This window comes from Macaca nemestrina, chromosome 8, assembly GCF_043159975.1.
Source record: "Macaca nemestrina isolate mMacNem1 chromosome 8, mMacNem.hap1, whole genome shotgun sequence".
NCBI lineage: Eukaryota > Metazoa > Chordata > Mammalia > Primates > Cercopithecidae > Macaca > Macaca nemestrina.
This window is the reverse complement of record NC_092132.1, coordinates 90,650,334-90,668,196: the sequence shown is the minus strand read 5'-3', so window position 1 is coordinate 90,668,196 and position 17,863 is coordinate 90,650,334. Positions and strand designations below refer to the sequence as shown.

The following is a 17,863-nucleotide window of genomic DNA, read 5'->3' as shown; positions in this document are numbered from 1 at the left end:
AGAAGCAAGAGGAATTCTAGTTTCTGTGGCCTGCACCAGGGGAGAGAGGGGAGAGGGAATTTCAGTTTCTATGGCCCGCTTCCGGAGAAAGTGGGCTGGAGAGGGTCAGGGAGACCTTCCTGCTTCCACAGTTTTCTCATTTCCTTCAGCTTAAAATACTTACTGTGCCAAGCTGCCATATTTTAGGCTAGTGTTTCCTGCATTCCATTATAAGTATCAGGCCTGGTCCAGAGCCATGGTGTCTTAGCTCTTCATTGGGATCTGCCCCTTGAGTGTGGCTTCTCACACATGCTGTCACTGAACATCAGGGTTCTCCTGTGGGTTGCCAGTTGTTTTGTGCATTAACAACATGTTATTAGCAGAGGCCTAAGGGAGCACTCTGAGGCTACCTCCTGATGGTGTCTGCCACTCAGACAACATTGATTTTTAACCTTTACTCTGGTACTTTTATAGAGAAGAGCCTCCACAGAAAACCCCTCATTTATGTTTTATTTCTGCTACTTCCATTGTAGTGTTTTCTTTGACTTAATGACTCATTGATTTCGTTGTCTTACTTTAAAATTCTCCATCTGAAATTTTGGTAGTGAGTCATTTTACTCAAAATGCCTGTGCTTCCTTGTTCTTAAGAAATAGTGTTGATACATAACAATGAAGCATATTATTTTTCACTTTCATTATATCTGACTAGGAATCACTAGACTGGAATGACATTACCCTTGAAAACAGAATGGAAACAGTCCTCTTAATTACCCTAGTTTGTGTATGTTTAGAGGCTATGGTAAGGCATGCTTATAATTTCCAAAGGGATTTAAGATGCATTCAAAGGTAAATGGTAATGCATGGTCATACTGCTATACCTTAAAAACCCAACAGTGCCTCAGTGCTGGTAGCTACTCAAGAAATGCTTTTTTTTTTGTACTAAATTGAATTGAATAAAAACATTAATGGTCCCAACATGTCTGCTGTTGTAAATTTGGAAACATTTTTATAGGCAAATACATTTAAATCAAGTGACATTGATCCTATAACAAATATTTCTATTTCTGTTACCATGAAGTTTTTATCCTGTATGAGTAAATCACCTTAATAGATTTGATGTAATCGAAATTCAGGTTAGCAACAAACAGCATGCAGTTCACTAGGGACATTTGTAAGGGTGTTAATTTAAAGAAGAAAAATAAACTTCAGAATAATACGGGTGGAACTCACTAAGCATGAGTACAAAGGAAAAAAAGATGTAGGAATTGTAGGAAAAATAAGCTCAAATGTGATCACCGTATCCAAGATACACACACAGACATACCCCACACTGGCAGGATGCTTGTCTATGGGCAAGAGTTTAGTTTGCAGAAACTAAGAAAGATTCTCTCATTGTGGATTTGTCTAATTTTTTCCTCTTCATTCAAAATACATTCTATGCATGCAAATAATTTAAAAATGAAAGGTAATTCATATTTATAAGAAGTTGAAATATAAAAAACACATGAAAGCATATAGATGGAGTTAGGTTTACATGGTGCTAGACCAGTGGGTTGAAAAGTATAAAATTCAGTGAAAGTCTTAGTTTTATGTAAAAATTGTAAATCATGTTTTACCTAATCAAAAAATTTTAAAAACCTGATGTGAATAAAATTGTGTTTACTTCCATAGCTACATGCAAAATAAGTCATTTGAATTTTCTAAAAAATGGTCTTACATTTCACTATTACTGAAACTGCCTTTGCAAAAATTATGTTAATGGGAAAAATCTGACACAGGAAAATTATGGCAGTGAAAGAAATTTGACCTAACAGACTCTATCTTGCTTCTAACCTGCAAGCTGTCCTCCTCTGTGTCCTGGGTTCAGGTGATTCTCTGCCTCAGCTTCCCAAGTAGCTGGGATTACAGATGTCCACCACCACGCCCAGCTAATTTTTGTATTTTTAGTAGAGATGGGGATTCACCACGTTGGCCAGGGTGGTCTCAAACTGCTGAACTCAGGTGATCCACCCGCCTTGGCCTTCCAAAGTGCTGGGATTACACGTGTGAGCCACTACACCCAGCCTGTAGTTTAACTTAGAAACAAAGATAATAACAGTGCCTCTCTGTAACAAACTCCTTCCTTCTTTAGGCACCAGACAGACTTGGTAAAACTAACAAATTAGCCACAAGATAAAAAATTATGGCTCAGGAGTCATGTAGCCAGACTCCTGACCTTTCCAGTTGCTCCTATGGACAACATCACTATTGTGAAATCTAAGATTGGAGTTTGGGGTGTTTTTTAGACCCTGCATTCTGATGGACCAGCTGGTGCCACCCAGACTAGTAAACTGGTTCAACTAGTTATATGCACCCACCCAGGAACTGAAGACAGCAAGAAGACAGCTTCAACTCCCTATGATTTCATTCCTGACCCAACTAGTCAGCATTCCCCACTCTCTAGCCTCGTGCCTGCCAAACTGTCTTGAAAAACCCTGGCCTCCAAATTTTGGGGGAGGTTAATCTGAGTAATAATAAAACTCCAGTCTCCCATTTAGCCTGCTCTGCATGTGTTGAACGCATTCTCTGTTGCAATTCCTCCATCTTCATAAACTAGCTCTATCTGGGCAGCTGGCAAGATGAACTTGTCAGTGGTTACATTGTTGTAGATCACAGTCTATGTATTTAATCTTTACAGCAGATACAGAGATTTGAAGAAAATACAGTGGGCCTTAACGACAGCAACAAAGATTGCTCTTATTAGGGGAAAATAGGCTTTAAGAAAGGAATAAATTGTTGAGTGATTCATCTTGGAAAAGAGGAGGCATAATAATACTCCAGTGTATAGAATGTATACTACTAGGATGCGGGCACCACAGTGGGGAGAGTTTTGTTTGCTTTGTTTATTTAAATATCCCAAACTGTACAGCAAGAACTGATATTTGATACGTGCTTAACAAATATTAAGTATGAGAAGTTAAAATATCACTTGAGTGATGGTAACTAGGAGTTGTTCTACTGCAAAGGAGCCAAATAGAGGGAAACGGGCATTAGATGTTATGGTAGCTTGCAGTGGTGTGAGCATGCATCAGATATTCTAACCTGGCTTTGTCTAGCTGCTGTTTGCTGCAGATGTGTAGGAAGGCACATCTTTTGCATTCAGAACTCACGTTTTGTTTCCTATCTACATCTCTTTAATCAGTTTATATTTGGGTTAGGGATGAAGCAGAGATTTTTAAATGAAAGCAGGAAAAAGGAAACAAAGGAAACTAAAGGTTTATTTTGAAATGTAGTTATATTCCATTTTACTTTTATTATTTTCACTAATTATACTTAGTGGAGGTTACAAATACCATTTCTTCAGGTGCCGTTAGAGGGGACAGGACAAATACGCATGCAACACTGATCTGGAGAACAATAGTTAATTGGTAATCCTTTCCAAGTTGTGGTTCAAGTGTTTCTGCGAACGCTCAGGAGAGGCAGGTTGATTTGAGCAGAGTGGGTGAGTAAGAGAAGTTTCCTGGAATGGTGAATTTTAGGGGGAGAGAATAATTCCACTTTTCTTTATCAAAGAGAGGAGAGGACATTACATGAACAAATTATGAGATTAGAAATTAGTAAAAAGAAATTTAGAGTTAACAGATACTGAGTTTCTACTGAAAGGCAGAAACTGCTTGTCACTAGTGCTACAGTAGATATACTAAGACATGCTCCCCGCTCTCAGGAAATTTGTGATTTAAAAGGGGAAAAGAAGAACATAAATAGACAAATACACCATAGTGTGCCAAGTGCAATACCAGGAGTAAGTACCAAGTTCAGTGTTGGTTTGGAAAAAGATATGTCTGAGAAAGAATTTTCTGTTGTGTGAGTCATGAGCAATTGCTTGAGATCTTTAATGTAAAATGACGTTGATTTTTAATATGTTATCTGTTCTAAGTTTGGGGAGATAGTGGTTTGGGAATAATATTCAAGTTCATAAATCTGGCCTCACTGTAGAAGATGCGCTAGTTTATTGAGAACCAGAAGTTTGGAAGAATAACTATGAGATTACTATAATGAAACACAGTTTGACTGAAAAGCCTATAATTTATCTAAAGTGCACTAGTACTTCTAGTGTGTTCCAGTGTGCTTAGTTCGACTGATGGATTTTTTTTTTTCTGTCAGAATATGCTTGTATATCTTGGTTTCTATCTAGTTGAAAGATTAGTCCTTTACAGGCCAATAGTTATGTTTTATTTTTTTAATTATTTATTCTTTTTTTCTCCTTTCCCTCATCCTTGTTTGATATCTTGGCACAAAGACTTAAAAAAAAAAGTCATGGAAAAAGGCCACAGGACATAGACCGTTCTTTAGGTCCACACTAGTCTTTACTGAAGTGTGGCTGATTTAGTTTGTCCCTGAACTTGGGTATACCAATTGTGTTTAATTTCAAATATGACTGATATTATAATCAGAGCATTTTGGGCAACATAGGGCTTGAGGGTCTTGCATAACCTCTGGTCTTAATGGTCCTAACTTAATGGGCAGCTTGTAGCAAATCCAGCTCTCTCCCAGATTTCTAGTCCTCTCAATAATTGAGTCTGCCATGAAGGCATGGGATAACTTCTAGATCCCCTGATGTCTCCATGTGAGCTGCGGAGAAACTAGGAAGCTGCATCAGTGTTACTTTCTCAGACTCCTTCCTTGAACATTTCTAATCCACCTTCTGGATGTTCCCATTGTGCTCTAGTACTATGCTAAACACTGGGATGCTCTAAGTGGAGTGTGTAAGTTTCCTGGGATAACCCCTCAGCTGTTGAGATTCTCTTCCAAAATATATGGATGATTCTAATGCCCCTTATTTCTTTGTTACACCAAGAATCAACTTCAAGTGGAGTTGATGTAAGAAATCCATGTCTCTCTTCTAGCCATTTATCCCAGGCCCCTCCTCTCAGAACTGGATGCACCTCTCTTCTTGTGGGGTAGCAGTTTTCTCTATGTAATATATGGTATCTACCTTTTCAGTGGCTTCATCATTTAAACTCTCAGGTGTCCAGTCCTCCAGGTTCTAGGAATATTAAGTTCAATTTTGGAATTTCTTTTATCAACCATTTTCTCTCTCAATAAAGCTTGCTTTTACAAATAAAAAGCACCTTTTAAAATCTTAATTTACTGCAGATTTGTTAAAACCCTTTCATTTGGAAGCTCAAAGCTGAGCAAAGATTTTTTAGCTCTAGGCTGGATTCTACTTACACCAACACAATGAGTATTGTTGATTTAGTGGGTAAGAGAGCCTTGGAAGAATTAGCAATGAAAATATATTAGTTAAAGAATTCACAAATATTATCTTTACTTGAGTTAGTGATTGTAGAGATCTAGGAATGAGGTGATGGGGCCTACAGTCTGGGAATTAATGACAAAAGTGGAGAGTTTGAGTCAAATTTGATAGATCATGTGAATTACTGAATATTAATGGCTGATTGAATATTGGTGATGAAATAAAAAGACTGTCAGTAAACTATGAATAGAGGGGAACTTTCTCAACTTGATTAAGAATACCTACAAACGGACATGGATGCAGCTGGAAACCATCATTCTCAGCAAACTATCGCAAGAACGGAAAACCAAACACCACATGTTCTCACTCATAGGTGGGAATTGAACAGTGAGATCACTTGGACTCGGGAAGGGGAACATCACACACCGGGGCCTATTATGGGGAGGGGGGGTGGTGGCATCGGGAGTTATGCCTGATGTAAACGACGAGTTGATGGGTGCTGACGAGTTGATGGGTGCAGCACACCAACATGGCACAAATATACATATGTAACAAACTTGCACGTTGTGTACATGTACCCTAGAACTTAAAGTATAATTAAAAAAAAAAAGAATACCTACAAAAAACTTGCAACTAATATTATACTTAATAGTGAGAAACTGGATGCTTTTTCTTTAAGATCAGGAACAAAGCAAGGACATCTCTCACCACTCCAATATTATATAGAAAGTCTTAGCTAATCAATAAGACAGAAAAAGGAAACAAAATGTATACAGATTGGGAAGGAAGAAATAAAACTGTCTTGGCTCACAGATGATATTAGTTTTTATGTAGGTAATCCCAAAGAATCAACAAAAAAATTTCAGAATCAGTAAGTGTTTATAGTGAGGTTGCAATGTATGAGGCTAATATACAAATTTTAATTGCTTTCCTATATACTAGCAATGAACAATTAGAATTTAAAATTAAAAACATAATGCCAGTCATATTAGTACAAAAATGTATAAATCTAACAAAATATATTCTGGATCTCTATGTGGAAAACTAGAAAATGCTGATGAAAGAAATCAAAGAAAATTTAAATAAATGGACAGATGTTCCTCGTTTATATACTGGAAGACTCAAGGTTGTTGTCAGTTCTTACCAACTTGATCGATAGATTCAATACAATTCTGGTCAAAATTCCAGCAAGCTATTTTGTGACTATCTATAAGCTGGTCCTGAGTTTCTATGGAAAGGCAACAGACCCAGAATAGCCAACGTAATACTGAAGAAGAACAAAGTTAGAAGACTGAAACTACCTAAATTTATGATTTACTATAAAGCTACAGAAATCAAGACAGTGTGGTATTGATGAAAGAAAAGGCACAGAGATCAGTGGAGCAGAATGGAGAGCCTAGAAATAGACCCACACAAATACAGTGAAGTGATCTTTGACAAAGGAGCAAAGGTAACTCAATGGAGAAAGGGTAGACTTTTCAACAAATGGTGCTGGAACAATTGGATGTCCATATGCCTACAAATGAATCTAGACCCAGAGCTTAAACATGTCCATGAATGTTTATAGCAGCTTTTTTCATAATCACCCCAAACTGGAAACAACCAAGATGTCCTTCAGTAGGTGAATCTATAAATTTTGGTGCATTTATACAATGGAATATTATTCATCAGTAAAAAGAAATAAGCCATGAAAAGACATTAAGGAAACTTAATTGCATATTACTAAGTGTAAGAAGCCAGTATGATGAGGTTACATATTACCCCATTCTAATTATAGGACATTCTGGAAAATGCAAAGCTATAATAGACACAGTAAAATGATCAGTGTTTGCTAGGGATTTGAGGGAAGTATGGAAAGGATAAATAGATGAAGCATAGAGAATCTTTAGGGCAGTACAATTATTCTGTATGCTATTGTAGTAACGGATACAAGACATTATAGATTTGTTAAAACCCACAGAATTGTATAGCACAAAGAGTAAACCTTAATGTATGCAAATACATCATTTAGGAGGTTTGGGAATCTCAGGAAAGAAAACAGATGGTCTATGATAAGGCCTAAACTTCCTATGCTGCAAACAAACCGAAGCTGCTCTTCTGCACTTACCTTCTCTATTGTTCAGCATCATTAAGGTGCTTGTTCATTCATACATCATGCTGCCTATGGCCCCTCTGCCTTAGTTTATGGTGCCCCTCTACCTGAAATTTCCTATCCCTACCCCCAGCTCATCTTTCCCTACTTATTATCTGTGTACGTGATTTGTCTTCTCTACTCGACCATGAACAATGCAAGGCCAGAATCTTATTGAATTTAGAACAAGAACAGAAGACAGAAATTGCTTACTTTATATTTATAAAAAGAGAGAGAGAGAAAGAGAGAGAGAGACTGCCTTGATTCTTACTGACAAGAAGCTCACATTTGAGTGGAGACTAGAATATCGTTTGTATTACAAATAAAATAATAGTTACTAGTGGAAATTTTAATCCATGCTTATAAAACTCATTAGTTAGGACTGAAATCCTGTAAGGAAACTTTTAAAACGATGAAAAGTGAAATATTTTCTAATATTAGATTATAAATGGCTTAAAGAAGGGAGAAGTGTTATAATAATCTGAGAGTGTGTAGATTACTGCTAGGCATTCAATTCTTGAATATTTTCCTCTACAGTCTTTGCATCGTTTGTGTGCATGCTGTTTATGAAAATTCAATCTGGAAAATGCAGAGTAGCACAGAAAATTAGTTTAAATTTAAATGTAAATTGACCTATGGTAAGAATAGCCCTTTTCCCACCACTTTAGAGTATTTTCTAAAAGAAAAGTTTCACATTTTAATGTTCTACATTCACCCACAGAGGTGAGCAACTCTAAAATGAAATACAGCATACACAACACTCTCCTTAGTTGAAGCTCTTACGCTATTCAGAGCTTTTTGTCCAAAGGCATGTGTCCTTGCCTCAACCCATCATGTGATCTCTGTTTCTGGATCTTGTGAAATAGGATGAAGCACACAGGGCAATTTATGTAAAAAGTCTCTTGATTTATCATAGTGATGTGAAACGAGACAAAATTATATTCTTGTAAAATGACTGGTTTTAAATTCTGTCTTTTACGACTTGCTCATATTTATTGAATCATTTTGTATTGATTGTAGGGTACAGGAGATGTCGACTGTCATTTTAAAATTAAGAAGAACTTGGAGAATGCATCCATAAGCCTGGAATCTACGAAGAGCCCAGGATTGTTTGTTGGACTTCAGTCAGATGGGCAGGCAAAACCAATGATTTATACCAAGGATGAGAATGTTTGCTTCTATCCACAAGTCATCCAATGTATGTTTACTCTGACATACTTTGCTTTTTTTGGTTTGCTTTATGATGGTTTGTGTACAGTGTCTGAAAATTTCATCACATTTTTACTAGGCAAATCTCTGCTGTTAGGCTTTTTTGTTTGTTGTCATTCCAGAAGCAATGGAAGGAAAACATAATGAAGACGGTTGCCTCAAATTTTCAGATAAATTAATATTAGGTATAGAAGTTTTGCTACATTGAACTTCTTTGTAACTTTGAAAGTTATGTGTGCATTCGTGTGTCTGTGTACATGTGCATGTTTGAATCTTTGTTTTTTAAGGATAGCTTCATATACCCCGAGAGGAATGAGGCTGTTAGAAATATTCTCAGATTCATTGCTATTAATTTTTAATGGTTGCAGTATAAAAAGAGATGGAATAAAGATCAACACAAATGGGATTTGGATTAAAAATAGGATTTGGGAAAAAATCTGAAGATAGGACAGAAATGTGAATATTTTGAAACTGGTTTCTCTCATATCTAAGTTCACGTTCTCTAGCAAATCGAAATGAAGATATGAGGACATTATTTAATCATGTATTTGTGTTCAAACCTTAAAATATGTTTCAACACAAAGGCTAATAAAGTAACTTTATTGTATTTTTCAATTATCTTGAAGTTTAGTTTGCTATCTAATTTTTGCTTGATGTGAGGTTCCCTGAATTTTGGCTTACTCAATATCTGTGTCATTTTCTTGGTCTGACTTTTGTTTAGCTTCTGTTGGCTTATGAGAGTCCATATTTACTGTATGTGTATATATAATATCCCACAGAAGATAGCTTAGAATAGGAATAAAATGATCCTGATGTAACATGATGGTATATTTGGCCCTGTTCTTCACTCTATCTGCATCAACTCCTTTTCAGCCTTTAGTTGCCTTTTTAAAAATTTTGTAAACTGTTGGGCTAGTATACCTGAGTTTACTGCCATCCATACCACCACTCCCTCCACCCTTCATTTTCCCACAGGCTGGCCCAGAGTGGCATTCTGCCTTGACACAATGCATATGCCATCTGCCTCTGGAGCTCTGAAGGGAAACAGGTGACTTCAAAGCCAGCAGAAGGATACAGGAGTAGAAAAAGAGCAGTGGGAAATAGCTAGCAGGGGTCAGCTGCCATGCTGGAAGAGCACAGGGAGAAAATAGAAATGACCAGGAAGCAGGTAGAGATGAAAAGGTGAAAAAGAAGAGATTGAAACAATAGAAAAAGAAATGAGAAGAAGAAAAGTAATTTGTGGCAAGACATAAGAGAGAGATAATAAAAGGACACATTTGTCAACGTTAGGGTATTAGTACTAAAAGAACCAATAGAAACAAAGCCATTCTTCTTTACAGCCCCTACAATTTAGTTCTGTTACTAAAGCATAGATGGTTTGTTTTCTTCTCTGTTTACTAGAGGCAGCCTCCTGCTTTAACAAGGGCAAGAATGCAAGAGACATTGCTTTAGAAATTTTATTGAAGATTCATGAATCCTAGGAATTCTGAGGAAGGGTTTGAAAGCATCAACATTTCTTCAAAATACAAAATAATACTTTCCAATTTTACAAGAAGAGCATTCCATTGGGATTTCTGAGTGTTAAAAACTCTGTCTTAGGGGATTTTGTGAAGAGTGACAGAATGTTTATGTAAAAGTTTGTAGGGCCAGGCACGGTGGCCCACACCTATAATCCCAGCACTTTGAGAGGCCAAGACAGGTGGATCACTTAAGGCCAGGAGTTTGAGACCAGCCTGGCCAACATGGTGAAACCCTGTCTCTACTAAAAATACAAAAATTAGCTGGGCATGGTGGTGCATGCCTGTAATCCCAGCTACTGGAAGGAGAATCACTTGAACCTAGGAGGTGGAGTTTGCAGTGAGCTAAGAACGCTCCACTGCACTCTAGCTGCAAAAAAAAAAAAAAAAAAAAAAAAAAAAAAAAAAAAAAAAGTTACAGTAATTCCCCAAGTCATTTTATTATTTTAGAATATTTTCTCCCTCCCCTCCCCTTCCCTTTCTTCTTCTTCTTTTTTTTTTTTTTTTTTTTTTTTTTTTGACAGTCTCGCTCAGTCGCCCAGGCTGGAGTGCAGTGGCGATCTTGGCTCACTGCAAGCTCTGCCTCCCAGGTTCCCACCATTCTCCTGCCTCAGCCTCCCGAGTAAATGAGACTACAGGCGCCCACCACCATGCCCGGCTAATTTTTTGTATTTTTAGTAGAGACGGGGTTTCACCATGTTAGCCAGGATGGTCTCGATCTCCTGACCTTGTGATCTGCCTGCCTCCGCCTCCTGATAGAATGTTTTCTAACTAGACTATCTACATATGATAGATTGAACCTACTCTATGCCAAAAAAGTTCACTCCCAAAAACATTTGGGAATTTTGAATTGTTTATATTCTAATACAGAGATAGAGCAGCCCCCCAAAACGGTAAGCTGAAACTTTTTTTTTTCAGTGTAAATTTTTCCTCATAGTTGTCTAGAAAGCAGAGTTAAAGTTGCGAGGTACCCTGAGTGGTAAGGGGACTTGGATAGGGTAAGAGAGAGTGGTAGGAAGAGAATCATAAGGTTACTCTCAAGAGACTCCACCTGTTGCCCCCAGGCATGCAACCTGAATGAGTGGTCCTGGCTTCCTTGGAAGCCGCTGCACCTCAAGTAAATGTCTGCAAGCTGCCTGGTCTGACATGGCACACAATCACGTGGAAGGCACAGCTCTGCTCAGCCGAGGACAAGGGCAGTCTCATTGACAGGTTGCACCCACCAAACAGCAAGAGGCTCAGAAGTATAGCAGGGTAGAGGGACAAGGGTAGGATTTCAGCACACAGGCTTTGAGAGCCAGACTGCAGGTCCTGGGAGGGCGCCTTTTGCCAGTGGTATGCTCTCACGGCTCTTGGACCACCTGCCTCTGTTCTGTCAAATGAGGACCAAGAGTGCCTTCACTCAGTTGTGGTGTGAGAATTACATGAATTAACATATGTAAGATGATTAGAATAGTGTCTGGTACTCAGCAAGTGCTGTTCAAGTATTTACTGTTATGATTATTAAAGAGAGGAAGAGCACTTCACGGCATATTTTCTTTTATCACTCAAATAGAGTCGATGGATTCTTGAAAGACAAGAGATTCCGTCTCATCACCTCTTTTAATCACTTTGCATATTTCATTTCTCTGTGATTGATTTTTTTCCATCTACAGTTTGGCAAGGATTTGGTTTAATTTACTGTGTATTGGGAATTTATAATAAAAGTCATTTATCCCACTACCATTTAGCTGTTCTTGCTAGCGTGTGCAGTAAAACCTCTTCATTCTCTATTTTCATGAATTTATATTCACAGTATATACAGAAGAAAGTGTGAAAAGATCTTTCCCCTTGGGCTTATGTGATTAGTTATTATACTGAGCCTATGGAGAAGATTCTCCATTGATTATCTGGATATTTGGATAATTTGAAAGTTTTCCTCATTCTGTTCCTCTAGGTAATAAACCTGCATTTATAATTCCATACAGTAAGACCACACTGCTAGGTATCGTTTTAAAGAACTGTAGATCAATATAACATGTAACTTTTCGCTAACTTCAGTGTACTATTACTTTTATAGAATACTTCGGAAAGAGTGAACCTATAAGTTTTTAGAAGTACTTTAACAGAGACTTGACTTTTGCACAGAAATTTACCTCCTCTTGCTCTAATTCCAGCCCAGTTTTATGGTATGAGCCATCCTCTGTATATAGATCGTGAGACTCTGGCTATTAGTAACCCCTCAAAAATGCAGGACTGAAGATATGGTTCAGATGTTACATTTTTATTACAATAAGAATTTCTTTCAGGTTCAAGTTTTATGGAAGTTTGCCTTAAAATATGTTTGGAAATTTCATTTTTGCTTCATTCTAGTCTGCTAAGATCATTCAAGCATAAAAATCTAAATGAAATACTGTCATATATCCAATTCATAAAATTCTGACTATGTATATTACAGTCTTAGAAAAATATGACAAAATATGTTTCAGATGATAAAATGATTATATGGATTTAAAATATATATGCACTAATGTGACACTATAATCATTGCTATTATGTAAGTTTTCACTTGTTTTACTTTTAAAATAGAAGGTATTCAATAAAACAAAAGACTTTTCCTAGTTGATTTTGTAGAGTTACTGCCTTTATTGTCTGGTAGATCTTGATATAGCTTAAATTTTGGATATAATGAGGTACTACCTGAAGTGAGTCATTAATCATCCAAATCCAGCTGTATAGGTAACATATACCTTTTGATAACATCTCTACCTAGACAGCTCTGGTTCTTTCACCTTCACCACAGGTTTTGTTTTACATTGCCAGTGATAGAGTTTTCACTTTTTTTTTTTTTAATTGTAAAAGTCAGACAAAGAGCTACTAAGGGTTGCTCCAGTTCAGAGTATTGTATTATTGGAGGGTCACTTCGGTACTTGGCTTTTGAACATCTTTCTGTAACCCACCTGGCCTGAAGACAAAGTGGGAAGCCTTCTCTACAGAGGGATAGGAAGATGCTGGATGACATTTCCAGAAAATGTCTTCCACTTTCTGAATTCCCTACTACTGTGTCGTATAAAGAGATATTGGTGTACTTTTTGAGAAGCAGAGGTAGAATTAATGAGAAGCCAGTGTGGGAAGGATAGAGAGGTAAAATGCTCATTCTACTTACTTTCACAGTTCTGCATAGACTGGCCTTGTTGTGCAACCCTTTTTGGGCTTGTTTCTAATGGACTGGCACGTTAATTGTTTTCTCCTCTGTGCTCCCTATGCATGTTGTGCTTGTGTCAGTTAAAGAGCTCATCAGTATCTATCAGAGGTCATGTTTATGTATTCTCTCTCTGGGCTGTAACCCCATCAATGTCAGAAGCCATTTCTTATACATTGATTTGTTCCTAGTGCTATGCAGTGACTGGAAGATAGTTTATCTTTTTGTAGATTCTGGATTTCTACATTACATTGGTAAATGAACTCTTAGCTATATATAAGAATCTTAATTTTTTTCCTCTACAATTATTTATTTATTCTCCATGAACATATTTCTAGTTATTTCTATCTTCTTTTTAATGTTTTAAAATTCGTTTATTATCAATTTTTAGTGTCTCAGCATTGCATTGTATATAAACCACATGGAAAAACTATGTTTTATAAGGATTAGTATTTAAAAGCTTATTGTTGTCTGAAATGATATCTTATAACACCTGAAGGATATAAATAACAGTGTAATCATGGACAGTTCTTCAGCCACCAGTATTGTAGAGTCTGCACCATCACCCTGTGTGATAAGTGTTGCTAATTTCTACTAAGCATACCTTTGAGGTTGTTATGCTTTCTTACTTTGTGAGTCATCTTACATCGTTGACTGCAATTGTGGTATTAAGAAGTAGTTGTTATTACTCTTTATCATATAGAATCAGAAATTTACATAATTTTTTGTTGCTGATGAGAACCTAAAGCCATTCATAGTGTGAATTACCACCATTTAAAAACAATATGCCTATGCCTGATCCTAGAAAATGAACACAAACAACTTGAATTTGAAATCCTAAATATAAATAGCACTTAGGAGCATATACTATAAAGCTGAAGTCATTATTTAACTTAGAGATACCTATTCTTAAACCAGACTCCAAAGCAACTTGCTTCTAAGTAAAAGGTAGAAAAGTAGCTAATGTTTTCATTGCTTATAGATATGTGTATATTTTGTTGATTCACATATTTCAGTAAGGTAACATGAAATCCTGTTTGAATGACGTTTTAGTTTCCCCTTTTGAGGAAGGCAAACTAAAAGATTGTTAAGGAAGTTCCCATTTAGAATCTATAAGAAAAACATTTTGAATAAGTTGTTTGATTCATATTGTGATGTTAAACTATCGTTCAGATTTGCAAAGCAATGAGTAGGTTTTATAGTGATGCCGTCTATGCACAGCCTGCTGGTAAGAATAAGAAGTCATTTTCTGTTAACTACGTAATTCTGAGTAAAGAGATTTGACTAGGCATTGAAATGGAAACAATGGCAAAACTTAAACTTGCATAGCTGAACATATGGTGAGTATTCTGAGAAGCAGCAAGTGATTTTGAAAGGATGGCATCTTTTAAAATCTTAATTTCAGTTGGCAGAGAAAACCCAATGGGAATGTCTGCAACACCCAGCCAAGAAGAAGAAAAGATCCATGAGTCAAAAAAACAGAAAAAAATACCCCCAGAATCTGAGGATAGGAGTCCCTTACCTTCTTCAACTGCAAGTAAGCCACAGCTTTTGCTTTCCTGCTTTTGGTTTGTTTGACTGCATTATTTCTTCCTGTGGCCATCGCAGGAAGACTATTAAATTATTTTATAGCCTATATCATGTTATACCACATGGACTGCTTGTAGGCTGTTATCTTGCTTTTTTATGCCTTAATTTTATATTATAAAGAATACATATATTTTTAAATGTGTTTCTTTGTCTTAAATGTAATGTTCATCCAGAACAATGTGTTGAAGATAGTATTAAATTATAACATCAATTGAACTATTACCTACACAATATTTTATGAATATATTTTATGAAAAATGGTAAATTCTCACCAAAGTCTAAGCAACGACAAAAATAATCTCTATTTCTCTGGTATAGAAAGTGAAGCTTGAAAGGAAGTGCTCTCAGTCCCAGAGGCTTAAATTCCTAGTTTCTATATTAGTTTGATCATTTTTCTTGCTCTTAAATGTATTAACTTTTATCTGGCGGGAAAGTGTAATGTATGATATCTGACAAATTCTGTGTATCAGAATCTAGTCATCTTTGGGTAAAATGAAATAGAGGACCGTCTCTGGGGGACCATTTTTTAAAAACCTGTCTTGGGAGACAGATAAATTATAATGTTACCTTTAAAAAAGTGATTTTTAAAAATTAGTTATTGGGTATGCTTGCTTTTCTTTCAGATAGTAATATAATAGACGTCTCTTGTTGACTATCCTAAGCTATTAGCACATGAACATAGGGAAGAGAAATTAGCCTTTTGATTTTTGCTGCAAAGGACTAGTCTCAGTTTTTTATTTCCATGTCATGTCATGAATCCATGGAGCAGTGTGAAGAATCACACTGAATGAGAAATATGTGCTTAGTTAAAATTTCTCACAGCAGAATTCAGTCTTGTGTCAGGAAGTAATGGTATCTAAATCAGGGATGGCCACCTCAAGTAAAATTTGACTTGGTTGAAAATAGCATGCTAGCCGAAATCCCTGGGGGATAAATACTTTTTAAATAAGTGGCAAAATGCTTATGAGAAAACCTTCTGTATGTCTTATGAAAATTTGTTCTGACAAAAATATTTTTAAAATGTTACCATTGTAAAATTTTTAAGAATTTTTTTTTTAATTGAGGCAGGCCAAGTAATTTGTAAAAATGACAAAATTAGGCTTCATGATAAACCTAGACCTTTTCAAATAATTATTTCATTTAATTAAACATTAAATATGAATTGTGTGCCCATTAAATGTCAGATGTTGTAGCTAAAACAGACTTGGTCTCTGCCCTCTTGAATTTGATAGGTGAGCTGTTCAGATAAACATTAAACAATCACACAGAAATGGAAGGCTAAAACCTGATAATTGAGATGAAGGAAATACCCAGGGCATATGAGACACAAAATAAAATTTAAATCATTAATTAATTGTAAAAAGACCTATAAGTTTCTTCATTTGGTTAATGGCAATACAGTGGAAATGGAGAGTGGGCCAAAGACTGAGAAAATGGAGACTAAGCTCAGTTTCTTCAAGAACTTTTTAAAACATTGATCTGTCACAGATTTTGGCCTTGGATATGAAATCTGGGAAGTCCAGATGATGAGGCTCCTGTAAGGCAAATGCCACCTATAAAATGCCCATGATATGGTTAAATTTTGCCTTCTCTGTTTGTAGTCGGAGTGGTTTTATAGCATCCATGACTTTAAGTGAGGAAAAAATGTCTTCATGGATGAATATTTCCCTAGAAGGCTCTCTCTCATCTGTTACTGAGTAATTAGATCATGATTCCCTTTAGTTGTCTTTTTTCTACCTCTATCAAAGGACTGCAATAGTTAAAACTTGCCTCTTGAAAGAAATACCTTCCTCTTGGTTTTGCAGCTTAGCTGTCAAGATAGATTTGGGTTACATTAGCCATTCATATTAAAATATGTTCGTTGAAAAATACTTTAGAAAACTTATTTTCTACTTTTATAGATATCTAAAACCAAATTTCAGTTCCTTAAGAATCAGACTATATTTGTCCATCCACTTTTGGGATAGGGCAAGATGTATAGTTTTGGAAATGAGGAATTATAGAAAAAATAAAATGGTTCTCTCTCCATTCAAAATGCTTATTTGTTAAGGAGAAAGATGGAACTTTTCTCATCTACATCAAAGGGGCAAGAGAATTTAGAACTTAAAATAGCACATATATGATAAATAGTTATTTTATAGTAGTTAAGTAGAGAGATAGTGTCATTAAATTTGCAAGGTTTTCCTTTAGGTCTAAACTGCATTATGATATTAATTTTGTTAGGGTGGGGGGGTTGAGGAAGGAATCTTATTTTTTTTTTAGAATAACCTTTTTATTATGGAAAATTTTAAACACATACAAAGGTAGAGAGAATGGACAAATGAACCCCCATGTACCCATCACTCAGCTTCAATAATGATCAACGTAGGCATAGTCCTGTTTTAGTTATGGTCCTTCCTGCTATGCCCTACAATGTCCTCATTTAATTATTTTAAAGCAAATCTAAGACACCATATTATTCATAAATACTTTGGAAATTCATATTTTAAAAATTAAGTGAGAATATACATTACTTCTGCATAATTTTAAGTTTGGAAACACTGCATTTAAACACATTCAAACCGAATATAAAAAGAGAAGACTTATGATTTGATGCTCTGAACTGAAATTGCCCTTAGATATCTTTCCAGCAACTACCTATTTCTATGAATGAGAAAATCAAGACCCAGGAAGATGAATGTTATGCAAGTCTCAGCTCCAGTCACTTGTCTCTGTGCATGGACACTTGAACAGTGCAGTGCAGCCATCCTGCCAGTCCATCATCTGTTTGTGGTGGCATGCTCCACAGTGTTGCCAGGCAAATCCTAATCTGGGCCAAAGTCTCAGCCACGGCATTTTCTTTCTTAAATGTGTTTAGGTGCCAATACTTTAAAAACAAACCTGGGCAGAAAAAAATCTATTAGTTGAAGTCTTCCTTAAAAACAGTAGTCAGGAAATTTATTCTGAAAAATCTTGGGTAGTCATCTTTGACTAAAAATAATTTCATTCTGAAAGAAATTAGAATACGTAAAGCATACAGG

General features: G+C 36.2%; 1 protein-coding gene across 3 annotated transcripts in view; it reads left to right on the top strand.

Annotated features, from left to right (window-relative positions):
* The window catches only part of LOC105482286 (RP1 axonemal microtubule associated), a 328,970-nt gene that overhangs the window by 150,143 nt on the left and 160,964 nt on the right, over positions 1–17,863 (top strand). For all 3 annotated transcript variants that reach the window (XM_071068238.1, XM_071068237.1, XM_071068236.1), the window contains 2 exons: positions 8,367–8,544; positions 14,659–14,790. In XM_071068238.1, the coding sequence (XP_070924339.1) occupies positions 8,367–8,544; positions 14,659–14,790 (310 nt within the window). The remainder of the gene's footprint in view (positions 1–8,366; positions 8,545–14,658; positions 14,791–17,863) is intronic.